We start from the raw sequence: 20,349 nt of genomic DNA on the forward strand, positions 1-20,349 counted from the left end.
CGTTATTTGTTGAGGATGGGAGAGCCTTGAGTGTGTCCAGATGCTAATAGAAATGACCCAGTTAAGAGGAGGTGGTGGATGTTTGGAAGAGAGAAGACATAATTGATGGTAGGAAGTTCCTGAGAAGGTGGAAGGGGAGAGAAGGGGGCAACCCGACACACCGGTGTGGTTGTAATAGGATGGAAGACAGAGAGGATGGGGGTGAGAGGAGGGGGCTCATCTCACTGGGTGCTTCCAAGAACATGTATTCACCAGTAGTTTACCACGTGGATGGGGCTACTTTCAAAAGCCTTGACATGCACCCTCTGTCCACGCCATCTCTCCCATGAAAGCCGTCTGCTTCTTTCCCTTTCTTCTCTCTTCTCCTCATGGCAGCCAGACCTGGAGCCACTGTCCCAGTGATGGGTGAGCTGGTAGAGCCCCGGCTGTCTTCTCTTCCTGGTGCACCTTCTCCACGTGTGACTGGGTGTTTGGTCAGTCAGCCAGCTTTGACCCCAAAGCCTGAACCCTGGGGAGGGAAGCTGGGAGGTGAAGCCCCGAGGCCCTTGACCCGAGCCCCCTTCTCAGTCAGGGCCTGTCTTACTGGAGAGTCTCTGCAGCGGCTCAGACACTAAGCGCTTAAGACTGAGGTTGTTGAATGTGCCGGTCCCGTTGGCACTTGTCTTTTGTGTGTGCCCATTCCCTCTTTGGGAAACCTTCAGGGGAGTGGATTAGTCACAGGGTTCAGGCATCGAGCCCTCATCCCAACACACTAATGCTCTCTGCCCTCAGTGGCAGGGTCTTTGCCTCTCCTGATCCTTGCTACCTGAGGCTACACTGGGCAGCAGGCAGGCTTAAGGTCACTGCCTGTGGGTTGAAACCTGAAGGTGTGGAGGGCTGGCCCCCCTGAATAGGTGTCTCCTGCCCCCTCTCCATCTTCCTGCTCACTCCCACTTCCCTGTGCTGTCCTGGAGTCGGAAACAGCACCTTCTGCCCTCAGCCATGATGCTTGCCGGCCGGGCTCAACGTTGGAGAGGCACCCGCCCCTGGACCCCTCGCTGGCAGGAAGTCCTTCTCACAGTTCCTGACGGGTGGGCCTGGCCCATTTTCTGCCCCTGCTCTGTGTCCAGCTGTGTCCCCAACCATTCTGCCATGAAGTGGGTAGTAGCTTCCCCCCACCTACCTCTTTCATGCTCCTAGGAGATTTCCAAATATGTAGTATGTTTTCCATCTGCTGCAAGCAGTGCCTTGCCAACGGCTCTCCTGCGGTCTACTCTTCACTTAGCACAGACTGGATTTGTTTCGTATGTTTGTTTTCTCAAATTCCCCACCCAACACCTGCCCCAAACAGAATCCAAAGTGCAAAGGAAACATGTTTTAAATGGAAGGTAAAATCGGGGCCTCCTTCCTGGTTGTGGTATTGGCATGGGCCACAGATTCTCCCCTCTGAGTCAAGTCCCTCTCGGACTTGTGTCGCCTCGCTCCTCTCCAGCCACCCTGGCTGTCTTCCAGCTCCTCACATGTTCTGCATAGCCTTTGCATGTGCTGGTCCCTCCTTGCCCGGCTACGTGAGATTCATCCTTCAGGGCTCAGCCTCAGCATCACTTCCTCTGGAAGTCCTTCCCCGACCCCTGCCTACATTGGAAACAGGGTTCCTGCCCCTACTTTTCTCCCCTGGAATCTGCCAGGCCAGGTGTTCAGAGCCTCCTCCAGCTGACTTCTCACCCTTCACAGGTGGAGTCCATGGACCAGTGAGGGAGAGCGGCCGGGCCCTGTCACCCACTGTCAGCCACCTGCGTATTTCCTTTAAGCGCCCTCCATCATCTGTCACTGATATTCATCTGTGTAGTTGTCTCGTTTCTGTAACTTACACCAAAATTTAATACAGCACAGGACACGCAACACTCCTTAAAAATGTTTGCTGAGGGCTTCCCTGGTGGTGCAGTGGTTGGGAATCTGCCTACCAGTGCAGGGAACACGGGTTCGAGCCCTGGTCTGGGAAGATCCCACATGCCACGGAGCAACTAAGCCCGTGCACCACCACGACTGAGCCTGCTCTCTAGAGCCCGTGAGCCACAACTACTGAGCTCACGCGCCGCAACTACCGAAGCCTGCGCGCCTGGAGCCCGTGCTCTGCAACGAGAAGCCACCGCAACGAGAAGCCCTCACACCGCGGTGAAGAGTAGCCCCCACTCGAAGCAACTAGAGAAAGCCCGCGCGCAGCAACGAAGACCCAACACGGCCAAAAATAATAAACAAATAAAATAAATACATAAATAAATAAATAAAACTTAAAAAAATAAAATAAAATTGGGCTTGGTTCAGCTCAGCCCCTTCTGTAGCACCTGCCTCCTGTTGTTCAATGCCACCAGCCCTCTCGCCCTGTGGAGTAGAGCAAGGCTTCTGCTATTGGGTTCAGTTCTCAATTGCTCTAGTGGCCCAAAGCCTGTTGGGTGTCTTTACTCTGAGACCATCCTGACCGTCAGTTTCTGTAAAAGAGTAAAACAACAAAGAGAACACACTCCAGGGAAGCAAGTAACGGAGTAGTTTAGGAGGAACTAAAAGGATCAGGTCGTGGCAGCCGTGCTAATGAGGCATTGACCTCTGGCCTTCTGGATCTGGTAGAATGAGTTCACAGGTTTGTACAGAGTTGACTAAAACAAGTCCCACTGTTCACTGGGCACGAAAGTCTTCAGTGAGGTCCGGTAGGTGTCTGGCATCTGAGTCACTCAAAACCTGTGGCCCTTTACCAGCCTCAGCTGACTGAAGAGAGCTGTGATGAAGCTCAACAGTTGTTTATATTCTCCCAGGCAAGTTTCCTGTGTGGAAAATCTCTCTTCTTCACTTTCTGGGCCAGCACCTATTCCTCCTCCCCGTCTCCCTTCCCCCTCTGTTCCTTCCTACATAACTTTTAGTAACTGAAAGAAGGCAGAGGGCAGCCCCTGGCCTGTCAGTCAAAGCTTCCATGGAGCCGGTTCTCTGCCAGCCAGCGGTTACTTCCAGGAGCCAGGCACAGCCTGCGTGTCCTCAGTTCTTCGTTACCCTCTCCAGCCTTGGCCCGCAAGCAGAGTCTGCCTTCCTCCATCCTGTGTGACAGTCACCCGGGGCCCACATGGGAAGTATGGGCTTCTCACCCTCCTGCCCGTCGCCTCTTTTCCACATCTGACACTCGCCACCTTTCAGAGTCCCCGTGGCATAGTCCAGCCTTAAAATTAAGTCCAAACCCCTCACCACGGTTTATAAGCCCGTTAGGGTCTAACCCCTGCCTTCCTTTGCAGCCTGGGCCATCAGCTACTTCTCTCTCTTTCTGGGCTCCAGCCACACCAGAATTGCCATTGACCTGCCTAAGGCTCTCCTCACTTCAGTTAGACCCTGTTTCTTCTGACTGACCCACTCCTCCCCTCCTTGGATGCTCCCCGGCCTCCTGGACTCCTTCCTAGCAGGAATCAGCTGTAATTGGATTCTTGACTATATAGTGAGCTGTTCCACACCTTTCTCTCTCCCTAGACTATGGCTCCTGAGGTCAAAGACGATTCCTGGTTTGTATCTCCACTGCCTCATACAATGCCTGGTACACAGCAGGCATAAAATCAATTTGAACTGAAGAATGATTATTGAATGACAACTCCCTTTCCCTGGGACTGGCCCAGCACCCCCCAACATCATCTCAATATTTGGTATGTTGTGAATTGTACAACAATTCACCCTCCCACCTAAACCACCTTCCCACCACTTGCATCAGTGTCTGGGTTCAGTCTTGGTCCAGACTTGGGGCAGTCGACTTGAACTCATCTTCAAAGTTCTGGCATCACCTGACACCAGCCTCCCTTCCTTCCTTAGGACAGGGCTCAGTTTGTGAGATGTTCACTGTCAAGGTAGGTGAGTTAAATATCCCTTCCCCAGCTCACCCCTTTGCCCAGCTTCTCCCTGGGGATTGCAGTCATCAGCAAGCCCTACATGACAAAACTAATCACACTCACCACTGTGCAGAGCACCCTGCCAGCTTCTAGAGGCTTGTGGGGCCGTCCAGCTGTATCATAGCTCACTGATATCCCACAGAACTGCAGGAGTCTCAGAATCCTCACCCATCTTTACCTAACATCACATTGTCCCGCATGTCAATTGACTCCAAGTCTAGAAGCAGGAACTAGTTTACAGTACAGACAAGACCAAGAGCTGCAAAAATGAGACACCTCGGGACTTCCCTGGTGGCGCAGTGGTTGAGAATCCGCCTGCCAATGCAGGGGACGTGGGTTCGAGCCCTGGTCCAGGAAGATCCCACATGCTGCAGAGCAGCTAAGCCCGCGAGCCACAACTACTGAACCCACGAGACACAGCTATTGGAGCCTGCACACCTAGAGCCCGAGCTCTGCAACAAGAGAAGCCACTGCAATGAGAAGCCTGTGCACCACAACAAAGACCCAACGCAGCCAAAAGAAAAGATGAGACATTTAACCAGCCATTGGGTCCTAGGAATGGTCCCTGTGGCAGATGTTGTGGATTGCCGCCCCCAGAAGCCAATCACAACTCCTTTCTCCCTTGTTGCAAAGCTAGAACCATCACCTTTCCAGACTCCCTTGTAGCTAGAGTCATGTGACACGGTCCTGGCCAAAGTGCTGTGTCCTGAGGCTCCTAGGAAGTCTTCCCTCCCTGCATAAACAGACACAGTTCCAAGGGTTTTGGCCCTTCCCCCTAATCTGGGTCCAGAATGAGGAAGTATCTAGGGGAGCAGCCATCATCGGATATTAAGGCCAAAAGTCACGTGCTGAGGGTGACAGAAAAGATAAGAACCAGGACCTTGAGGACTCAGCCAAGCTGCCTGGAACTTCTTGTCCTGTGAGAAAATTAAACTCCTAATAATTTAAGCCACAGCTGCTCAGGGTTTGTTAAATGCTGCCAAAAGCAGTCCTAGTTGACAGTTACTTTGACCGCGTGTCTGTAACCCTCAGGACCACTGGACTCCTCCTGCCAAAAAGCCTTGCCTGTGCCCCGCCTTACCCAGCATCCATGCAGTGACTCCCTTCCACAGCCATCTCCTCTGGACCGTTGCCTCATTTCACCCGCACCCATGCCAACTGTGACGTTTCCCATGCGGCTAGAGCCACACCAGGGCTGCCAACCCCTCCTGGGCCTTTGTCACCCTCACTGCTGCTGGTGCCTGAGGCTCTGTCGCCAGCTGACTCTGGGTCCCTGGCAAGGTAAATGTTGTCTTCACGGTTCACTGTGTGGTCTAGGTTTGGGCTCCCCAAGGTATAGATGGTCCACCTCTCACCTCTGGCCTGCCCCCGTTGGCAGTTGTTTTGGTCTTGTCCTGAAGTAGAGTTTCTTGAACAATTTAAGCAGAGGGAACGGCCTCAACTAAGATATAGACAGCATGGAAAAAACAGGAACAACCCTTCTAGTTTGCCCAAGACTAAGGAGTTTCCTGGGATGCAGAAGTTTCAGTGCTAAAACCAGGCCAGCCCCAGGCAAACCAGGAGGGCTGGTCACCCTGGTGGGATACTTGGAGACCATCAGTAATTCTGTACAGCTGGAACGTGCAGGGTGAGCAATGAGGCTGGAGAGCTGGCAGGGGCAGATCTCTGAGGGCTCCCCGAGCCATTGAATCCTGACCAGGAGGGGCCGTGGAAGAGTTTGAGGCAGGTGTATAAGTTTCCTAGGGCTGCCATAACAAATTATCACAAACTTGGTGGCTTAAAACAACAGAAATTTATTCTCTCAGTTCTGGAGGCCAGAAACCCTAAATCAAGGTGTCAGTGGAGCTGCATTCCCTCCAAAGGCTCCAGGGGAGAATCCCTTTTGCGTCTATTCTAGCTTCTGATGGCTCAGGCATCCCTGGGCTCATGGCTGCATCACTCCAGTCTCTGCTTCCGTCTTTAATGGCCTTCCCCTCTTCTGTGTCTCAGCCTTCCTCTGCTTTTCTAAGAACACCTGTCACTGGATTCAGGACCCTCTTGGATAATCCAGGATGGTCTCATTTCAAGATCCTTAGCTTAATCCTACTTGCAAAGACCTTTTTCCTAAATAAGATCACATTCATAGGTTCCAGGCATTAGGACTTGGACCTATCTTTTGGGGGGCACACCATTGAACCCACTACATCAGGGAAGCAACATTTTCAAGTTTGGAATTTTAAAAGATCACTCTGGAAGCAGAGAAAACATGGTTGAATAGGGGCTCTTCAGCTGTTAAATAAACATCGTGGAGGCCTGGGGAGAAGCCAAGGGGTGCATACGTGAAGAGCAGTGTGAGAGCTGTGGTGGGTCCCACTGGGCACCTTCCTTCTATCCCTAAGGCTGTCCACGTGTTGCCCAAGCTTTCTCCAACCCCTCCGTCCAGGTCTGCCCCTCGCAGACTTCAGGCTCGTTTTTGCCCAGAGTTGGCTGATGGGCCCAGGGATGGGTGTATCCTCCCTTGCCTGACTAAAGCTGGTCTCTGGAGTCCTGGTTTCCTGTCCTAGGACTAACTAGTCTCTCTCAGGTGTGACAGACACCAGGAATGCTCATCCCTGCCCTGCAAGCACACTGTCGGCTTGATGGGACCATCCATTCATTCCTCCAATGTACATTGGTTCAGTGTGTGCTCTCTGCTGGAACCATGGACCAGACACAGCCCCTGCTTGCCAGGAGCTCACAGGCCAGTCTGGGTAATAGATGAGGAGAAAGTAATTTCAATACCACATAAGCTATGCCCGGGTGTATCACAGGCAATCCCAGGAGGGCCATTGGGCCAGGCTGTACTCGCAAAGGGCCTCAAATGTGGATATATTTTTCATTAATTTTTATTCGAGTATAGTTGCTGTTCGATGTTGTGTTAGTTTCTTGCTGTACAGCAAAGTGAATCAGCTATACGTATACATATGTCCCCTCTTTTTTAGATTTCCTTCCCATTTAGGTCACCACAGAGCACTGAGTAGAGTTCCATGTGCTCTACAGTAGGTTCTCATTAGTTATCTGTTTTATACATAGTAGTGTATATACTGTCAGTCCTAATCTCCCAATTCATCCCACCCACCCGCTTCCCGCCTTGGTAACCGTAAGTTTGTTCTCTACATCTGTGACTGTATTTCTGCTTTGCAAATAAGTTCATCTGTACCATTTTTCTAGATTCCACATGTAAGCGATATTGTACGATATTTGTTTTTCTCTTTCTGACTTATTTCACTCTGTATGACAATATCTAGGTCCACCCATATCTCTGCAAATGGCACTATTTCGTTCCTTTTTATGGCTGAGTAATATTCCATTGTATGGATTTTTTTTTTTTAAAAAATTGGAGTATAGTTGATTCACAGCATTGTGTTAGTTTCAGGGGTACAGCAAAGTGACTCATTATACATATATATATTCTTTTTTTGGACTCTTTTCCATTATAGGTTATTACAAGATATTGAATGTAGTTCCCTGTGCTCTACAGTAAATCCTTGTTGTCTAACCATTTTCCATATGGTAATGTGTATCTGTTAATCCCATACTCCTAATTTATCCCTCCCCCCATCAAATGTGGATTTTTGACATTACCATCCAAACCAGCTTACCATTTACACAGGCACAGACACACGTCCTGACCAGGTCGAGTATTTAGACATTGCCACAGGTTTTGTATCCCAGTTTTTGTTTTACTTTTTCATTTTAAAATCTATACCAGGAACCCCTAAGGTGACTCGGGCCTCCCTCAGCCTCTGAGGTCAGGAAGGCCTGCTGGAAGGTGCAGCTTCTAAGACGGGTTGGGAAGCAGTTGACCAGGGGAAGACGGAACCAGCCAGGGGAAGGGAAGGCGTCCATGGCGAGGACTAAAGGGAAAGCCTGTGTGAAGATTTTAAAGATGGAAAGAGCAACGTGACAGCTTCCAGAATTTGAGAGAAAGGGGAGCAGCGATAAGACTGGAGAAGACACTGAAGTGGAAGTTCGTGGTGGTCCGGGCTAAACGCTTGGCCTGCATCATGAACGTGGGGAAGCCATCTTTAAGCCAGAGGTCTCGCAATAGCGGTCAGGAAGAGGCCTGTTTCTTGGTCGCTGCACATTTTGTGCTGTTGGAATGGGTGCTAGGGCTGCACTTGACTCTGGAGAACACGCCCCCTTGTCTCAGCAGCGTGTGGGTGAGCAGGGAGACCCACGTCTGGGACCTCCTCACTCCTCTCTCATCCAAAAGGAGGAAACAGTGAGGCAGAGAGCTTGGGAGTGAGGAGAGCTGAGTAACCAGAGGAAGCTTCTACGGTAGAGGAGGCCTGAGTGGGAGGGGGGCCAAGCCCCATTTTAGTCTTCCTGCTGGAACCCCAGGCCCTCGCTCTCCCCAGCAGAGTGGAGAGGTGGAGCCCCGCGGCCTTCCGTCTTCTTCCCTCCGTGTTTGTCTTGGCTGAGAGCTGCCGGAGGATCCTTGAAGCCAGTTCTGTCAAGGCAGAGCTGGAGGAGTCTCGGCACATGGGATCACAGAGGAGGGAGTGGGAGGGGGTCTCAGGTGGGGTGATGAGGGGGGTCCTCTGACTCCTTGAGCGCTGCACAGCCTCAGCACCGTGGAGCCTCCTGGTGAGGTGGCTGAAATCCCCGAGTTCCTTGATGCCCACCTGCTCCAGGAAGGCACTCAAAGACTCACAGGTGCCAGAAGATGTGTCTCCTGCACTTGCGGCATGACACACAGATCCGTTTAGACGCTGGCACTCAAGCTTCCAGGGACTTGGTCCCACCAGCAGGCCCCCTGGCCTGGGCAGGGCTGTAAAGGAGGCCTGGCTGGCCCAGAGCACTGGCTAGGCCCTGCCACGGCCAACTCCATCATTCTCAGACCTTGATTCAGTGCTGCCTCCCCCGAGGCCTAGCGTGGACCCTCCCATGTCCTGCTCTGCACAGATGCTGACAGGTCACGTGTCCCACAGCTGAAGGTCTCCCCCATCCGCCTCCACCATCTGCTGAGGCCCCATAATTATTCCAAGGCCAGTGCGGTCTCACTCCGAGGGGAGAGTTCACACAGCCCTGTAATGTAACCCAGGCCCTGGGCTGCTCGGGCAGGGGGTCCCCAGCTGGGTAATGAGCCGCCGGCTTTATTGAACTCCCCGGCTTGACTGACTAATCACCGCCTAGCCAAGGCTGCCCGGCCTTCTGAGAACCCATCTAAGCACCGTCGCCAAGGACTTCCTTCTCCCCAACACCCCAATTCCTGCTCCTCAAATCTTTCCTCCTCCCCAGTTATGTTTAGATAACCAGGATCAGGGCAGGGAGGTTCCCAGGGGGTTGGCCTCCCCCATCCATCTGGGTGAAAGTGTGGCTGCCTCAGGTCTGGGGGCCCAAGCAGGATGGACCAGAATGGGCTGCTCTTTGACTACGCTAGGGCCACTCCAAGCGGAAGCCAGACCTGCAGCTCCCACCCCCACCCTGTCTCCTAAACCCATGTACTTCCCTCTCACCTCTGTTTCTGGAGGCCTGCACTCCAGGAGGGAGGGCCTTGGCTGAGGTGGCGTGCTCTGGGCCAGGCCTGTCCCCGGAGAAGTGTAGGAAACAGGGTCCTGCTCAGGCCTCAAGACCCAGCCCACGTCCCATGTGCACAACAGCCACCCCAGGCCTCTCCCTCCTCTCTGCTCCCCAGCACTTGTAAGGACCCCTAAGACAGCGAATACTACTCTTACGCTTTTGTGTGTTGGTTTTCTGGCCAAGACTGTGTCCTCTCTGTGGATGAGGACTGCCATCTATCCCTATGTACCCACAACTTAGCACATAGTAGGTGCTTTAAAAAACATCAAGAAGGGAGAGGGAGGAGACGCTTCAAGAGGTAAGAGGTTTTGTCTGTGCATGAGGGACATGGCATCTGAGATGCTGTCCCTGTGGAACTCCAGGTGTCTCCACCACATTTATGGCTGAAGTGTCTGGAGGGGAGAGACCTGGCCCATTTAGGAAGCAGTGTCAGTGTGTTGCCAATACTCTAGCGGTCCGCGAGTTGTTCGGCTAATGGTGAACCTGAGGTCAAAGGTCACCTGGAGTTCACTGTCCTGGGTGACTTCCTACTGGCTGCACCTAGAGTAGGCCTTGAACCCATCCTGGAGGGTGTGAAGGGTCCATGGGCCCTCTGCCCTCCCACAGTGGTGGGGCTCTTCTGAGACGAGGTCAGGACCCAGCCCTCTTCCTGACGGAGCTGTGCCTGATGTCCTTGGGGAGGGTGAAAAGCAGGGGAAACCCCCAAGTTCAGGCCCCTGCTCAGGCTGACCCAGCCCATCACCATTCCCCAGAGGCCTGCGTAGGTGGGAACGGACAGCTGACCCCTCCTTTGGTCCCGGGGAGTTGGTGAGCGTGGGTTCCATGCCACCCTCCAGAGAAGAGAGTGAGGGAGACAGAGTCAGAGGGAGCCAGATCCAGGGACCGTGGGAGGGAGGGCCCAGGAGGAGAAGACTTCAAAGCACTCCCAGAACAGCTTATAAACAAGCTGGGCTGGTGGGGCAGCCAGCGGGGGCCTTTCTGGAGGGGCCGGAAGCTTGCACGGGGTTGTGTGAAGAGCACAGGACAGGGGTCAGAGAGGGGAGGCGTGAGCCTCGGGGGCCCCAGGCAGCCCCACCTAACCTCTCTGTGACTCGGTTTCCTCTCTCTCCCTCCGGAGCTGGCGTGAGGGTCAGTGCGACGATGTAGGTGAAAGCGCTGTGTAGGCGCCAAGCCCTGATCAGATGTTATTTATTATTCTGAGCTGTGTTTTGGTGGGAGACTTGGAAGGGCTGAGAGGGAGAGCTGAGTGTTCTAGGGCCCCTTCTTCCCCAGTGCTGTTTTGAGAGTTCTCAGAGCAGAATGGCCAGGAGTGGGGCCCGGGCAGGGAGAGGCCCATGGCTCTCGACAGGATCAAACTGGGCGGAGGATCGGGTAGGATGGACAAGGTTCCCTGCTTTTCCGACCCCCCCCCCCACCACCTCTGGTCTCTACCCCTCCCTGCTCACCCGCTTCCTAATGGTCTCAAGTGACTCCCCAGAAATCAGCCTCCTCTCCCCGGATACCTGTCTCATGTAATGGTGCTATGACAATTTTTCTAAGTCCTGCTCAGAAATGTGTCACTGTCCATTTCCCTTTGTGATATCCAAGGAGGCTGCACAAACCACGTTCATCAAGTGCTGTGCAGAGGCCCGACTCTGGGCAGCTGGAACACGGGTTTATGAAATTACAGGGAATTCAAAGCAGCCGGCGCCGCCCGCTGTCTGGCTTCATTACTGGGACCGGCCTCGGAGGGAAGTTTATTCCAATAATTTAGGGGATTAGGATCTGACACCCTTCATTAACTCTTTGACATAAGCAGAAAAGACAGATCTTGCAGAATGACCCACACGACGGGAAGGAATTGGCTCAGGCAGGGAGGAGGCAACACGCCGCCCACGAGGAAGAAGCAAAGTCTGCAGGGTGGCAAGAGGGTCGCTGCCCTTTCACAGGCCAACTGGAGGGTGAGGTCTAGCCGGAGGGGGAGAGTAGGTCAGGGCTCGGCACTCAGTTTCCCCATCTGTGAAATAACTGGGGCCCCACCCCATCGACTGCCCCTGGGACATAGCAGCTCGGTTCCTGCTCCCCACATCCTTTGCAGTTGGTCTTGAAAAGGTATCTCTCTCTTCCCCATTCCATGGCAGGCTCTGGCTCTTTTCCTGTCCCCTCCACAGATATAGCCCTTGATGTTTCACAAACTTCTTGTCCAGCCTGTAAAGACCAGAGTTGGGGCCGCACATTGACAGCAGTTTTGCCAGCTGGGTGGGGAGGGGTGCTCTCCAAAGGCCCCGCAAGCTGGTGTCCCTGCATTAATGGTGGGGTCGCGTAGCTGTGTGACACGGGGCAAGTGGCTTACCCTCTCTGTGTGTCTTTTCCTCAAATCTAAAATGGAGGTACAGTTTGTTGTGAGGATTAAATGAGACAATACACACAGCCTGGCACACATTAAGGCCCCAGTAAATATCAACAATTAGTGGTCCTACCGCTGCTCACCGGGCGTGACCTTCTCCTTCGTAAAGTAAATCAGGGGGACGAGAGCTGACTGGCACTCCCTGAGTGCAGACTTCATGGTCGTTGGCGAGGCGGCTGGGCTGCCCAGCGCTGTCCCAAGACACTGTGACCACATAGGTTCTCTTGGAGCCGCGAGTGTGTCGTCGAGCAGTAGGAATGTGATTCGTCCCCGAGCCGGGGGAGCCGGAGCATATCTGGTATGTGTCTCTGGAATGATTTGGGGAAAATTCCCCGAAGTTGGAACTTGAGATGCAAACTGCCGGGACAGAGAGATAGGGAGCTGTCCGCGCGCCCCCCACCCTGGGACCTGGTGCTGGGGTGGGAGTCAGCTTACACAGCACACAGGCTGCTCAGGCCCGCCCTGGAATGGCCGTGAACTTGTTGTTTTTCCACGTCATTTGCTCTCAGATGCACTATCGGGCCGGCGATGCTAACCCTGCGGCTGCAGGTCCCTCCTTGTAACAAGCGAGTGTGTGTTCTTCGGAGGTGGCCAAGGGGAGGAGGGGGCCCGGCCGAGAGGTGGGGGGAAGGGAAGCAAGCCTCTTCATGCAGTACAGTGAGCTTGCGTGTCCCGGAGCCAGCTCCCCCAAAGCACATGCCATTTCTGGCCCCTGAAGGGGTTAAAGGCCTCCTGGAGTCAAAAACAAGCAGGTGTCCCACCGTGCCAGATACGCCGCCTAAACTGCTTCCAGCTTTTTTTTCCTCTTCTGCAACAAGTCTGTGATCAGCCCCAGGACAGAGGAGCCGGCAGCCTGCCTGTGACAGGCGTCAGGTTAGCTTGCTCCCAGTCGGGTGGCGCGCCCAGGACATAAATCCAGGCTCTGGCCCCTGTGCAGCTCCTCTCCCTCCACACTCCGGAGAGGGAGCCCCCTTCATCTGAGGCTGCACAGCCCGGCGGGCTCCACGGACCTGGTGGAGGCAGCCTCGGCAGCTGCAGCCCTAGCAGCGGCGAGGAGGCCCGCTGGGGTGGGCAGGGCAGGTGTCTGCAGCCCCCCGAAGAGCACAAGGCCCTGGGGGCCCCAGCCCTGGCGCCGTCTCAGGGGAGGTCTCTGGGCGCCGCAGACCCCACCATGCGGGCCCCGGGGTGCTGCTGTTCCCGGTCCTGCTGGGGACAGATGGCAGCGCTGCTGCTGCTGCTGCTGGGGGCGCCCCCGCGAGGCCTGGCACTGCCGCCCATCCGATACTCTCATGCTGGCATCTGCCCCAACGACATGAACCCCAACCTCTGGGTGGATGCCCAGAGCACCTGCAAGCGGGAGTGTGAGACGGACCAGGTGAGTGTGAATCCGGAAGCCTGAGACAGGCCACGTGGTCTTGTTAGTGAGGGAGAGTGGGAGCTGGGTGGTGGGAACGACTTGGAACGTGAAGGAGCCCAGTCCCGGGCCACATGGAGATAAACAGGGTGTGATGTCTGTCTAACTTCGAGGCCTGGAAGAAGAGGTGGGCGTGATGTCAGAGTTTCTCAGGGGCTGGGAATCTTCGGATTCCTGGTCTCATGTCTGCTGAGGGCTGCTCTGAGCCAGCACTATGCCAGGCACATCAGAGAGACTGGCGTGACCCACCCGCGGCCTGTCGACAGGTGAGAGTGGAACTCAGGACCCTGCAATAGGCAGAGCAAGACTCCATGGCCAGGGAGGGGAGGGTGGGCCTGCACCCCGCAGCCATCTGACCACAGAGCTGAGGCTTCATCCGGCCTCTGGGCCACGTCCCCGGGGGTTTGGACCCTGACCCTGAGATCAGAGCAGGCTGATGGGGAGGGTGGGCAGGAGTGGATCTGAACAGACTCTCTGGGTGTCCGTAGGGGGGCACGTAGACTAGGTTTCAACTTGCCAAATCCCTCGCGCCTCCCAGCACTCAGGGCAGGCCTGGTTCTAGGGCAATTCCCCCCCAGCTCCTGAGCCCAAGGGCTGTTCCTGTCACTTCCCCATGGGGTGAAGCGCCTGTTGGTACCTGACACCTGCCTGGGCAGAGGTACGTCCTGCCAGTCTGGCAGCTCCTGGGGCTCGGGCTGGGTTGGTCATCACCAGGGACCATGGGAGACCATGAGGCTCCCTCTGCCGAATGCATGTAACCTACGAGAGCATAGGCTGGCCCTGGGGAGAGCGGCCTGTCCCTCACAGTGCCCACGGGACGATCCAGGCCTCTCACTGGCAGGAGCAGTGGCGGAGGCGAGGGAAAGGAAGGTAAGGACTAGGGAGGGGTGGCAGAGCGTCCCCATCCGGCTGAGGTCGTGCTGTTTGTTGGCCACATTTGCGGGCAAGGCTGTTTCACTGGCACAGGCTGGCCTGATAAATCAGGTGTGGCTCGGAGACGGTGAGACTCTGGCTGATTCTGTGTGTCTTGGGGAGAAGGCACCTCCATGGGGCTGGGGATATGGACAGCCTATGGGTATGTTCTGAGCCCTTAAGCAAAAACTGTTCTAAAAATTCCCTCCAGGTTTTCTGTGCCCAGAAATACCTTCCCCTGGTCCCCAGGGACCCAGGCTTTCCTGGACCTCTGAGTCCTGAAGGAGCTTCCGGGGCCAGAGTCTTTAAGGAATTGAAGGGCCCTCCGGCAAGGAGCAGGTTCTCTGCTACTCAGCCCCCTCTTCCTCTCACCCTCTCACTGGGTCCCTCTCCTGCAGACCCCAGCTCTGAGATCTGTCCATCCCTGTCCCAGAGCCTCCCTGGTGTGGCCTAGAAGCCTATGCCAAGCAAGGGCTGCAAAACAAAGTCCCCATTCTGAGCCGAGAGGGGAAAACAGTAAACAAGTCGGGCAGGCAGGCTCCACGTAGCCCTTAGTTGATGTGGAATGTCGCAGGGGCTGAAGGGAAAGTTGGAGCCGCACGAGGCCAGCCCCGGTGGTGAGCAGCTCCCAGAGCCACGAGCAGGGCTCAGGATTAGGGGCATTGCCCACATCCCAGCGAAAACACCACGTGAAATCCTTGTTTGTGTCGGCCCCAGAGCGTGTTGCTAATTTTGAGGAATTAAACTAATGCCGTATGTGGATCCACAGAGAATCAGAGGGAATTACACAGCCTGGCAAGTCCTCACTGATGGCCTTGCTGACCTTTGCCACACAAAGGGACTTTTTTTCCCCGTGGATTTCCCCGTGCGATGTCCCACAGGTTGGAACTGGCACAGCCCACAGTGGCCAGACCTGGTGTCCTGGGGCTGTCCTGCCTGCCCTTCCTCTAGGCTTTGGATGAACATGGGCCAGCATCAGAGCTGCCGTTCCTAATCTGTATGTGGACAGCCTTGAATAGCTGTCCCAGTGGTGTCCGACTTTTCCTTCTTAGCATTTGGCCAGGGCATCCCCATTGGAAGAGACAAAAAAAGGCAGGCTCGTTTGTTCCAGTCGACACCTCGTGGCGGTAACGATATGATGTAGAAGAAAAATACCTCATCAGAGTCCCATCCACCTGGAGCTTGAAGCCCTTTCCCACCACTTCCCAGCTCTGTGGACTTGAGCGGCTCCTCTCTTAGTTTCTGTATCCTCATCTCATCTCATGGTAGTAGGAAGACTTTCCCTCTTACAGTATGTGACCTTCCTCTTCCCACACTGCTAGCTGTGTGACCTTGGGCAAGTTACCTAGTCTCTCTGTGCCTCAGTGATCATTACCTGTGAAGTGAGAATGATGGCTGTACCCATTGTGATGAGCATTAGATAAGCTGACAGATATAAATGTTCTTAGAAGAAGGCTGGGCAAATAGTGGGTGAATACATTAGCTATTAGTATTATCGAAATGGTTTTCTCATGGTAGGTGAGCACCTATTAGTTCCCTTCCCTGGAGACCATGGGGGAGGGTGGGGGGAAGCCTGTGTTCTCTTCCTTCTCCTCCTTGCTCAGACCTCTCCATCTGGCTCTCCCCAGGAGTGTGAGACCTATGAGAAGTGCTGCCCCAACGTGTGTGGGACCAAGAGCTGTGTGGCGGCCCGCTACATGGACGTGAAGGGGAAGAAGGGCCCCGTGGGCATGCCCAAGGAGGCCACGTGCGACCATTTCATGTGTCTGCAGCAGGGCTCCGAATGTGACATCTGGGACGGCCAGCCCGTGTGCAAGTGCAGAGACCGCTGTGAGAAGGAGCCCAGTTTCACCTGTGCCTCCGACGGCCTCACCTACTATAACCGCTGCTACATGGACGCCGAGGCCTGCTCCAAGGGCATCACACTGGCTGTCGTCACCTGCCGCTATCACTTCACCTGGCCCAACACCAGCCCCCCACCACCCGAAACCACCGTGCACCCCACCACGGCCCCCCCAGAGACCCCTGGGCTGGACACAGCGGCCCCAGCTCTGCTCAACTACCCCGCGCACCAGTCGGTCACTGTGGGTGAGACAGTGAGCTTCCTTTGTGATGTGGTGGGCCGGCCCCGGCCCGAGATCACCTGGGAGAAGCAGCTGGAGGATCGGGAGAACGTGGTCATGAGGCCCAACCACGTGCGCGGCAACGTGGCGGTCACCAACATCGCCCAGCTGGTCATCTACAGCGCCCAGCCCCAGGACGCCGGCATCTACACCTGCACGGCCCGCAACGCCGCCGGCGTCCTGCGTGCTGACTTCCCGCTGTCGGTGGTCCGGGGGGGTCGGCCTTCGGCCACCGAGGAGAGCAGCCCGAACGGCACCGCCTTCCCCGCAGCCGAGTGCCTGAAGCCCCCCGACAGTGAGGACTGCGGCGAGGAGCAGACCCGCTGGTACTTCGACGCCCAGGCCAACAGCTGCCTGACCTTCACCTTCGGCCACTGCCACCGCAACCGCAACCACTTTGAGACCTACGAGGCCTGCGTGCTGGCCTGCGTGAGCGGGCCGCTGGCCGTGTGCAGCCTCCCCCCCCTGCAGGGGCCCTGCAAGTCCTACGAGCCCCGCTGGGCCTACAACAGCCAGACGGGCCAGTGCCAGTCCTTTGTCTATGGCGGCTGCGAGGGCAACGGCAACAACTTTGAGAGCCGCGAGGCCTGCGAGGAGTCCTGCCCCTTCCCTCGGGGGAACCAGCGCTGCCGGGCCTGCAAGCCAAGGCAGAAGCTCGTCACCAGCTTCTGTCGGAGCGACTTTGTCATCTTGGGCCGAATCTCTGAGCTGACAGAGGAGCCCGACTCAGGTCGCGCCCTGGTGACTGTGGACGAGGTCCTAAAGGATGAGAAGATGGGCCTCAAGTTCCTGGGCCGGGAGCCGCTGGAGGTCACTCTGCTCCATGTGGACTGGACCTGCCCCTGCCCCAACGTGACGGTGGGCGAGATGCCGCTCATCATCATGGGTGAGGTGGACGGCGGCATGGCCATGCTGCGGCCCGACAGCTTCGTGGGGGCCTCGAGCACCCGGCGGGTTCGGAAGCTGCGCGAGGTCATGCACAAGAAAACTTGTGACGTCCTCAAGGAGTTCCCAGGCTTGCAGTGAGGCCCTCCGCCCCTCCCCAGCCCTGTCCCTGACCTTCCTCCATTGACCCATCCCCAGCACCCCTCAGTCAGCAAACTGGGCAAGGTCAGATTAGATGGTCTTAGGCCAGCAGGGGAATATCAATCAACGCATCCGAAAAAAGCCGCCGCATGGACGTATACACACTACCAAGTGTAAAACAGACAGCTAGTGGGAAGCAGCCGCATAGCACAGAGAGATCAGCTCTGTGCTTTGTGTCCACCTTAGAGGGGTGGGATAGGGAGGGTGGGAGGGACACGCAAGAGGGAGGAGATACGGGGATATATGTATAGCTGACTCACTTTGTTACACAGCAGAAACTAACACACCATTGTAAAGCAATTATACTCCAATAAAGATGTTAAAAAAAAGAAAAGAAAAAAGCCACCCGAGGGTCTTAGACCAACTTCTATTCTTTGAATTCAATAAAGAGGGGGTGTCTTTTTAGCTGTGGGGGACAAAAGGAGAAGTCAACAGACACCTGCAGGTTATTCCTAACGACCAGTCTGCTCTGGCCTTCTTAGCTTCTCTTGGCTGGCCACTCCCTCCCCTGGCTCTCCCAGCCTCCCTGCCCCTAGCCAACCTCCCAGCCAGGATTCTAGAGATGGAGGCTGCACGATGGTCACAGGAATAGTAGAATGAATTGGTTTGCAAAAGAAGTAGGTGGGGATGGAAAGGAGGGCCCGGGAACTGATGGGACAAATTTCCCACAGCCCCCCAGAGCGCTATGAGCAGAAACCACTTCATGGGGGGATTGTGGGAAGTGAGAATCGGGAGGCTTGCCCTGAGTGGAGGCTGCCGGGCGGGTGCCTTTGGGTGGTGGTCAGCCTGTGCTTCGGTGAAGTTGGCCTGGCAGTCTCTGAGGCCACCACAGCACATGTGGTGAAGAACACATGTTTCTCATGTTTCTTCTCCCTTGGCTTTATTGATTGGTTTATTGATTGTTGATTTATTGATTCAGTTCTGTTCAATCCAACTCAGTGGACATTTTCCGGATACTTACTGGGTGCCAGGTGCTAGGACCGCAGAGAGATGTTAGTCACTGCCCAGCTCATAGCAAATGAACACAAATGTCCAGACCCCAGGGCTCCCCCAGAAGCAGACCAATGGCTGGCTCTCCCCGCTGTCAAAAATCCCATTTTTAACAGACAGCGTGCTTTCAGCTGCCTCTGGCTTCCTTGGACATAAAGCAGATAGAAGCCCCAGGATCTGTTTTGGTGGGAAGAGAAATAAAGGAAGAGGAAAAGCAGGCAGGGGAGGGGGTTGGTGAAGGAATAAGAGAGGAGGGAAGAGGGGAGGCAGGCCTGGGAAGGAAAAGGAATGTTGCTCGATACTCCCATCTGGTGGTGGCCTTGGGAGCCGCAGGGACCCGGAGAGAGGCTCTAGGTGTGGCCTGGGAGGGCTGGTTGGGTGTGCGGCAGCTTGTCGGTGACTTCTGTTTCTGGACTTCCTGTGCAGGTCTGCCACCACACCACTAGGAAGTTTTGGGGAAACCCACCGTCAGCTCTTCCTCTACCCCCATTCCCTCCTCAGCCCTTCATTCTGCCCATGCCCTTCCATAGCTGAAGAAGGTCTTTGTGGGGCATTTTTGTTTCTTCCTCAAAGGTAGGGGGAAAGAAACCAATTAAAAGCTCCGAGTATCAACAGCCCTTCTTGTGTGGTTCGTTTGGGCTAATGTGGGCGGGACGGGGGGGTGGGTAGTGTTGTTTCTTTGGTGACCTGGTGGTTGGCGGGTTGAGGGGGGAGCTGGGGGGTGGGGGGGTTAGTCTGTCCACCTGGATCCTGTTTAGGTGATAAAGGGACTTCTTACTGTGGCGCCAACCCCAGCTCTGTACATTAGACGCAGGAGAGCCGAGGCCAGAGAGGCCAGGTAACTCACCCAGGAACACGGGCAGGAAGGCACAGGGTGTAGGCCCAGGTGTTCTGCCTCGTATCTCGGTCCCCTGCCCCATCACAACAGCACGGTGGGCCAGGGCAGACTCCAGACCCCAGCACTGATGGTCAGTTCAGGGGCATGAAGGTGGAAGAGACAGGAGTGGGCAGGGGGCCATGCTGCTGTCCTGCTGTTACTCCCTAGGGGGCCTCTGGGTGAGGCTTGGTCCCAAAGCCCTGGGTGCTCAGAGCGCGTGGCTGGGTTCCCAGGCTGAGGCAGCAGCACCTTTGGTGCCAGGGGCTCCTGGCCGCTCCCCTCCCCGGAGATGTGTTCAGCCAGGGCATGCTCCCAGCTTGTCTGTTCCCTAGGCTGGGAGCCAGCTAAGCACGAGGGACACCTGACCCCTGTCCACTTCCCTGGTCTTCCCGGGCCATAGCCCCAAGGAGGAATCCAGGCCCAGCTCCCTCCTTAGAGATAATTCCCTGCAATAAGGAGGGGCCAGGTTGGAGAAGACAAGCTCCTCCCTGAGAGAGAAGAGAGGCCAGAGGAGTGGGAGCTTCTCGAGTCACCACCGGGAAAATGCTGAACACAGAACTTAAACAAGAAGGTGTGAGCAACCAGCCACAGGCCCTGCCCCTCCCAGGTCCAGGAACCAGGGAGTGATTCCTTACCTTTCCTCAGAGTGGGGACACACTGTTGCACCTGCTTCTAGGCTGAGGTGCCCCAGTAAGTAGCACATCACCTGAGAGCCCACATGCCAGCACCTGTCACCTCCCCTCTTCCCTCCACTTGCATAGATGCGAGGCTGAGCCCTGTGGCTACTCGGCGGAGGTGTGAGGCTCAGGGGATCTGATCTCAGGCCCTGGCCACACACAGCTGCAGACTTGGGGTCCCTGTCACACTCCATCCCCAGCTCGGCAGGGTGGGAAGGCCCAGCCTGTGGAGTCAGACACACCTAGGGCTGGATTTGGGCTCTGACACATATCTGCCATCTCTCTGAGCCTCAGTTTCCTCATCTGTAAGACAGAGCACTTCATGGAGACTTGGGGTGCTCGACCCTATTAACTGTGTCAAACTGAAAAGCCTAGGAAACAGAACCTGGCACAGATGGCTGCCCCCGGGCCCCCTCTGCGCCCTCAGCAGCTCCCTGGCTGAGA

The 20,349-nt window shown here is 55.6% G+C and overlaps 1 protein-coding gene across 1 annotated transcript; it reads left to right on the top strand.

The window, feature by feature from the left end:
• The first annotated feature begins 13,039 nt into the window (after positions 1–13,039).
• WFIKKN2 (WAP, follistatin/kazal, immunoglobulin, kunitz and netrin domain containing 2) lies at positions 13,040–17,301 on the top strand. The gene is made up of 2 exons (XM_065897584.1): positions 13,040–13,201; positions 15,781–17,301. The coding sequence occupies exons 1-2, from the start codon at positions 13,043–13,045 to the stop codon at positions 17,299–17,301; spliced, it is 1,680 nt and encodes a 559-aa protein (XP_065753656.1). The 5' UTR covers positions 13,040–13,042.
• Positions 17,302–20,349: the final 3,048 nt, after the last annotated feature.

This window comes from Phocoena phocoena, chromosome 19, assembly GCF_963924675.1.
Source record: "Phocoena phocoena chromosome 19, mPhoPho1.1, whole genome shotgun sequence".
In the NCBI taxonomy this organism is placed as follows: domain Eukaryota; kingdom Metazoa; phylum Chordata; class Mammalia; order Artiodactyla; family Phocoenidae; genus Phocoena; species Phocoena phocoena.

What these genes read in the sequence shown, in the direction of transcription:
- WFIKKN2 (XM_065897584.1), top strand. Translation starts at nt 13,043, where the DNA reads ATGGCAGCGCTGCTGCTGCTGCTGCTGGGGGCGCCCCCGCGAGGCCTG. An exon ending in GGGAGTGTGAGACGGACCAG is followed by an intron (nt 13,202 to 15,780) that starts GTGAGTGTGAAT and finishes GGCTCTCCCCAG; the next exon opens with GAGTGTGAGACCTATGAGAA.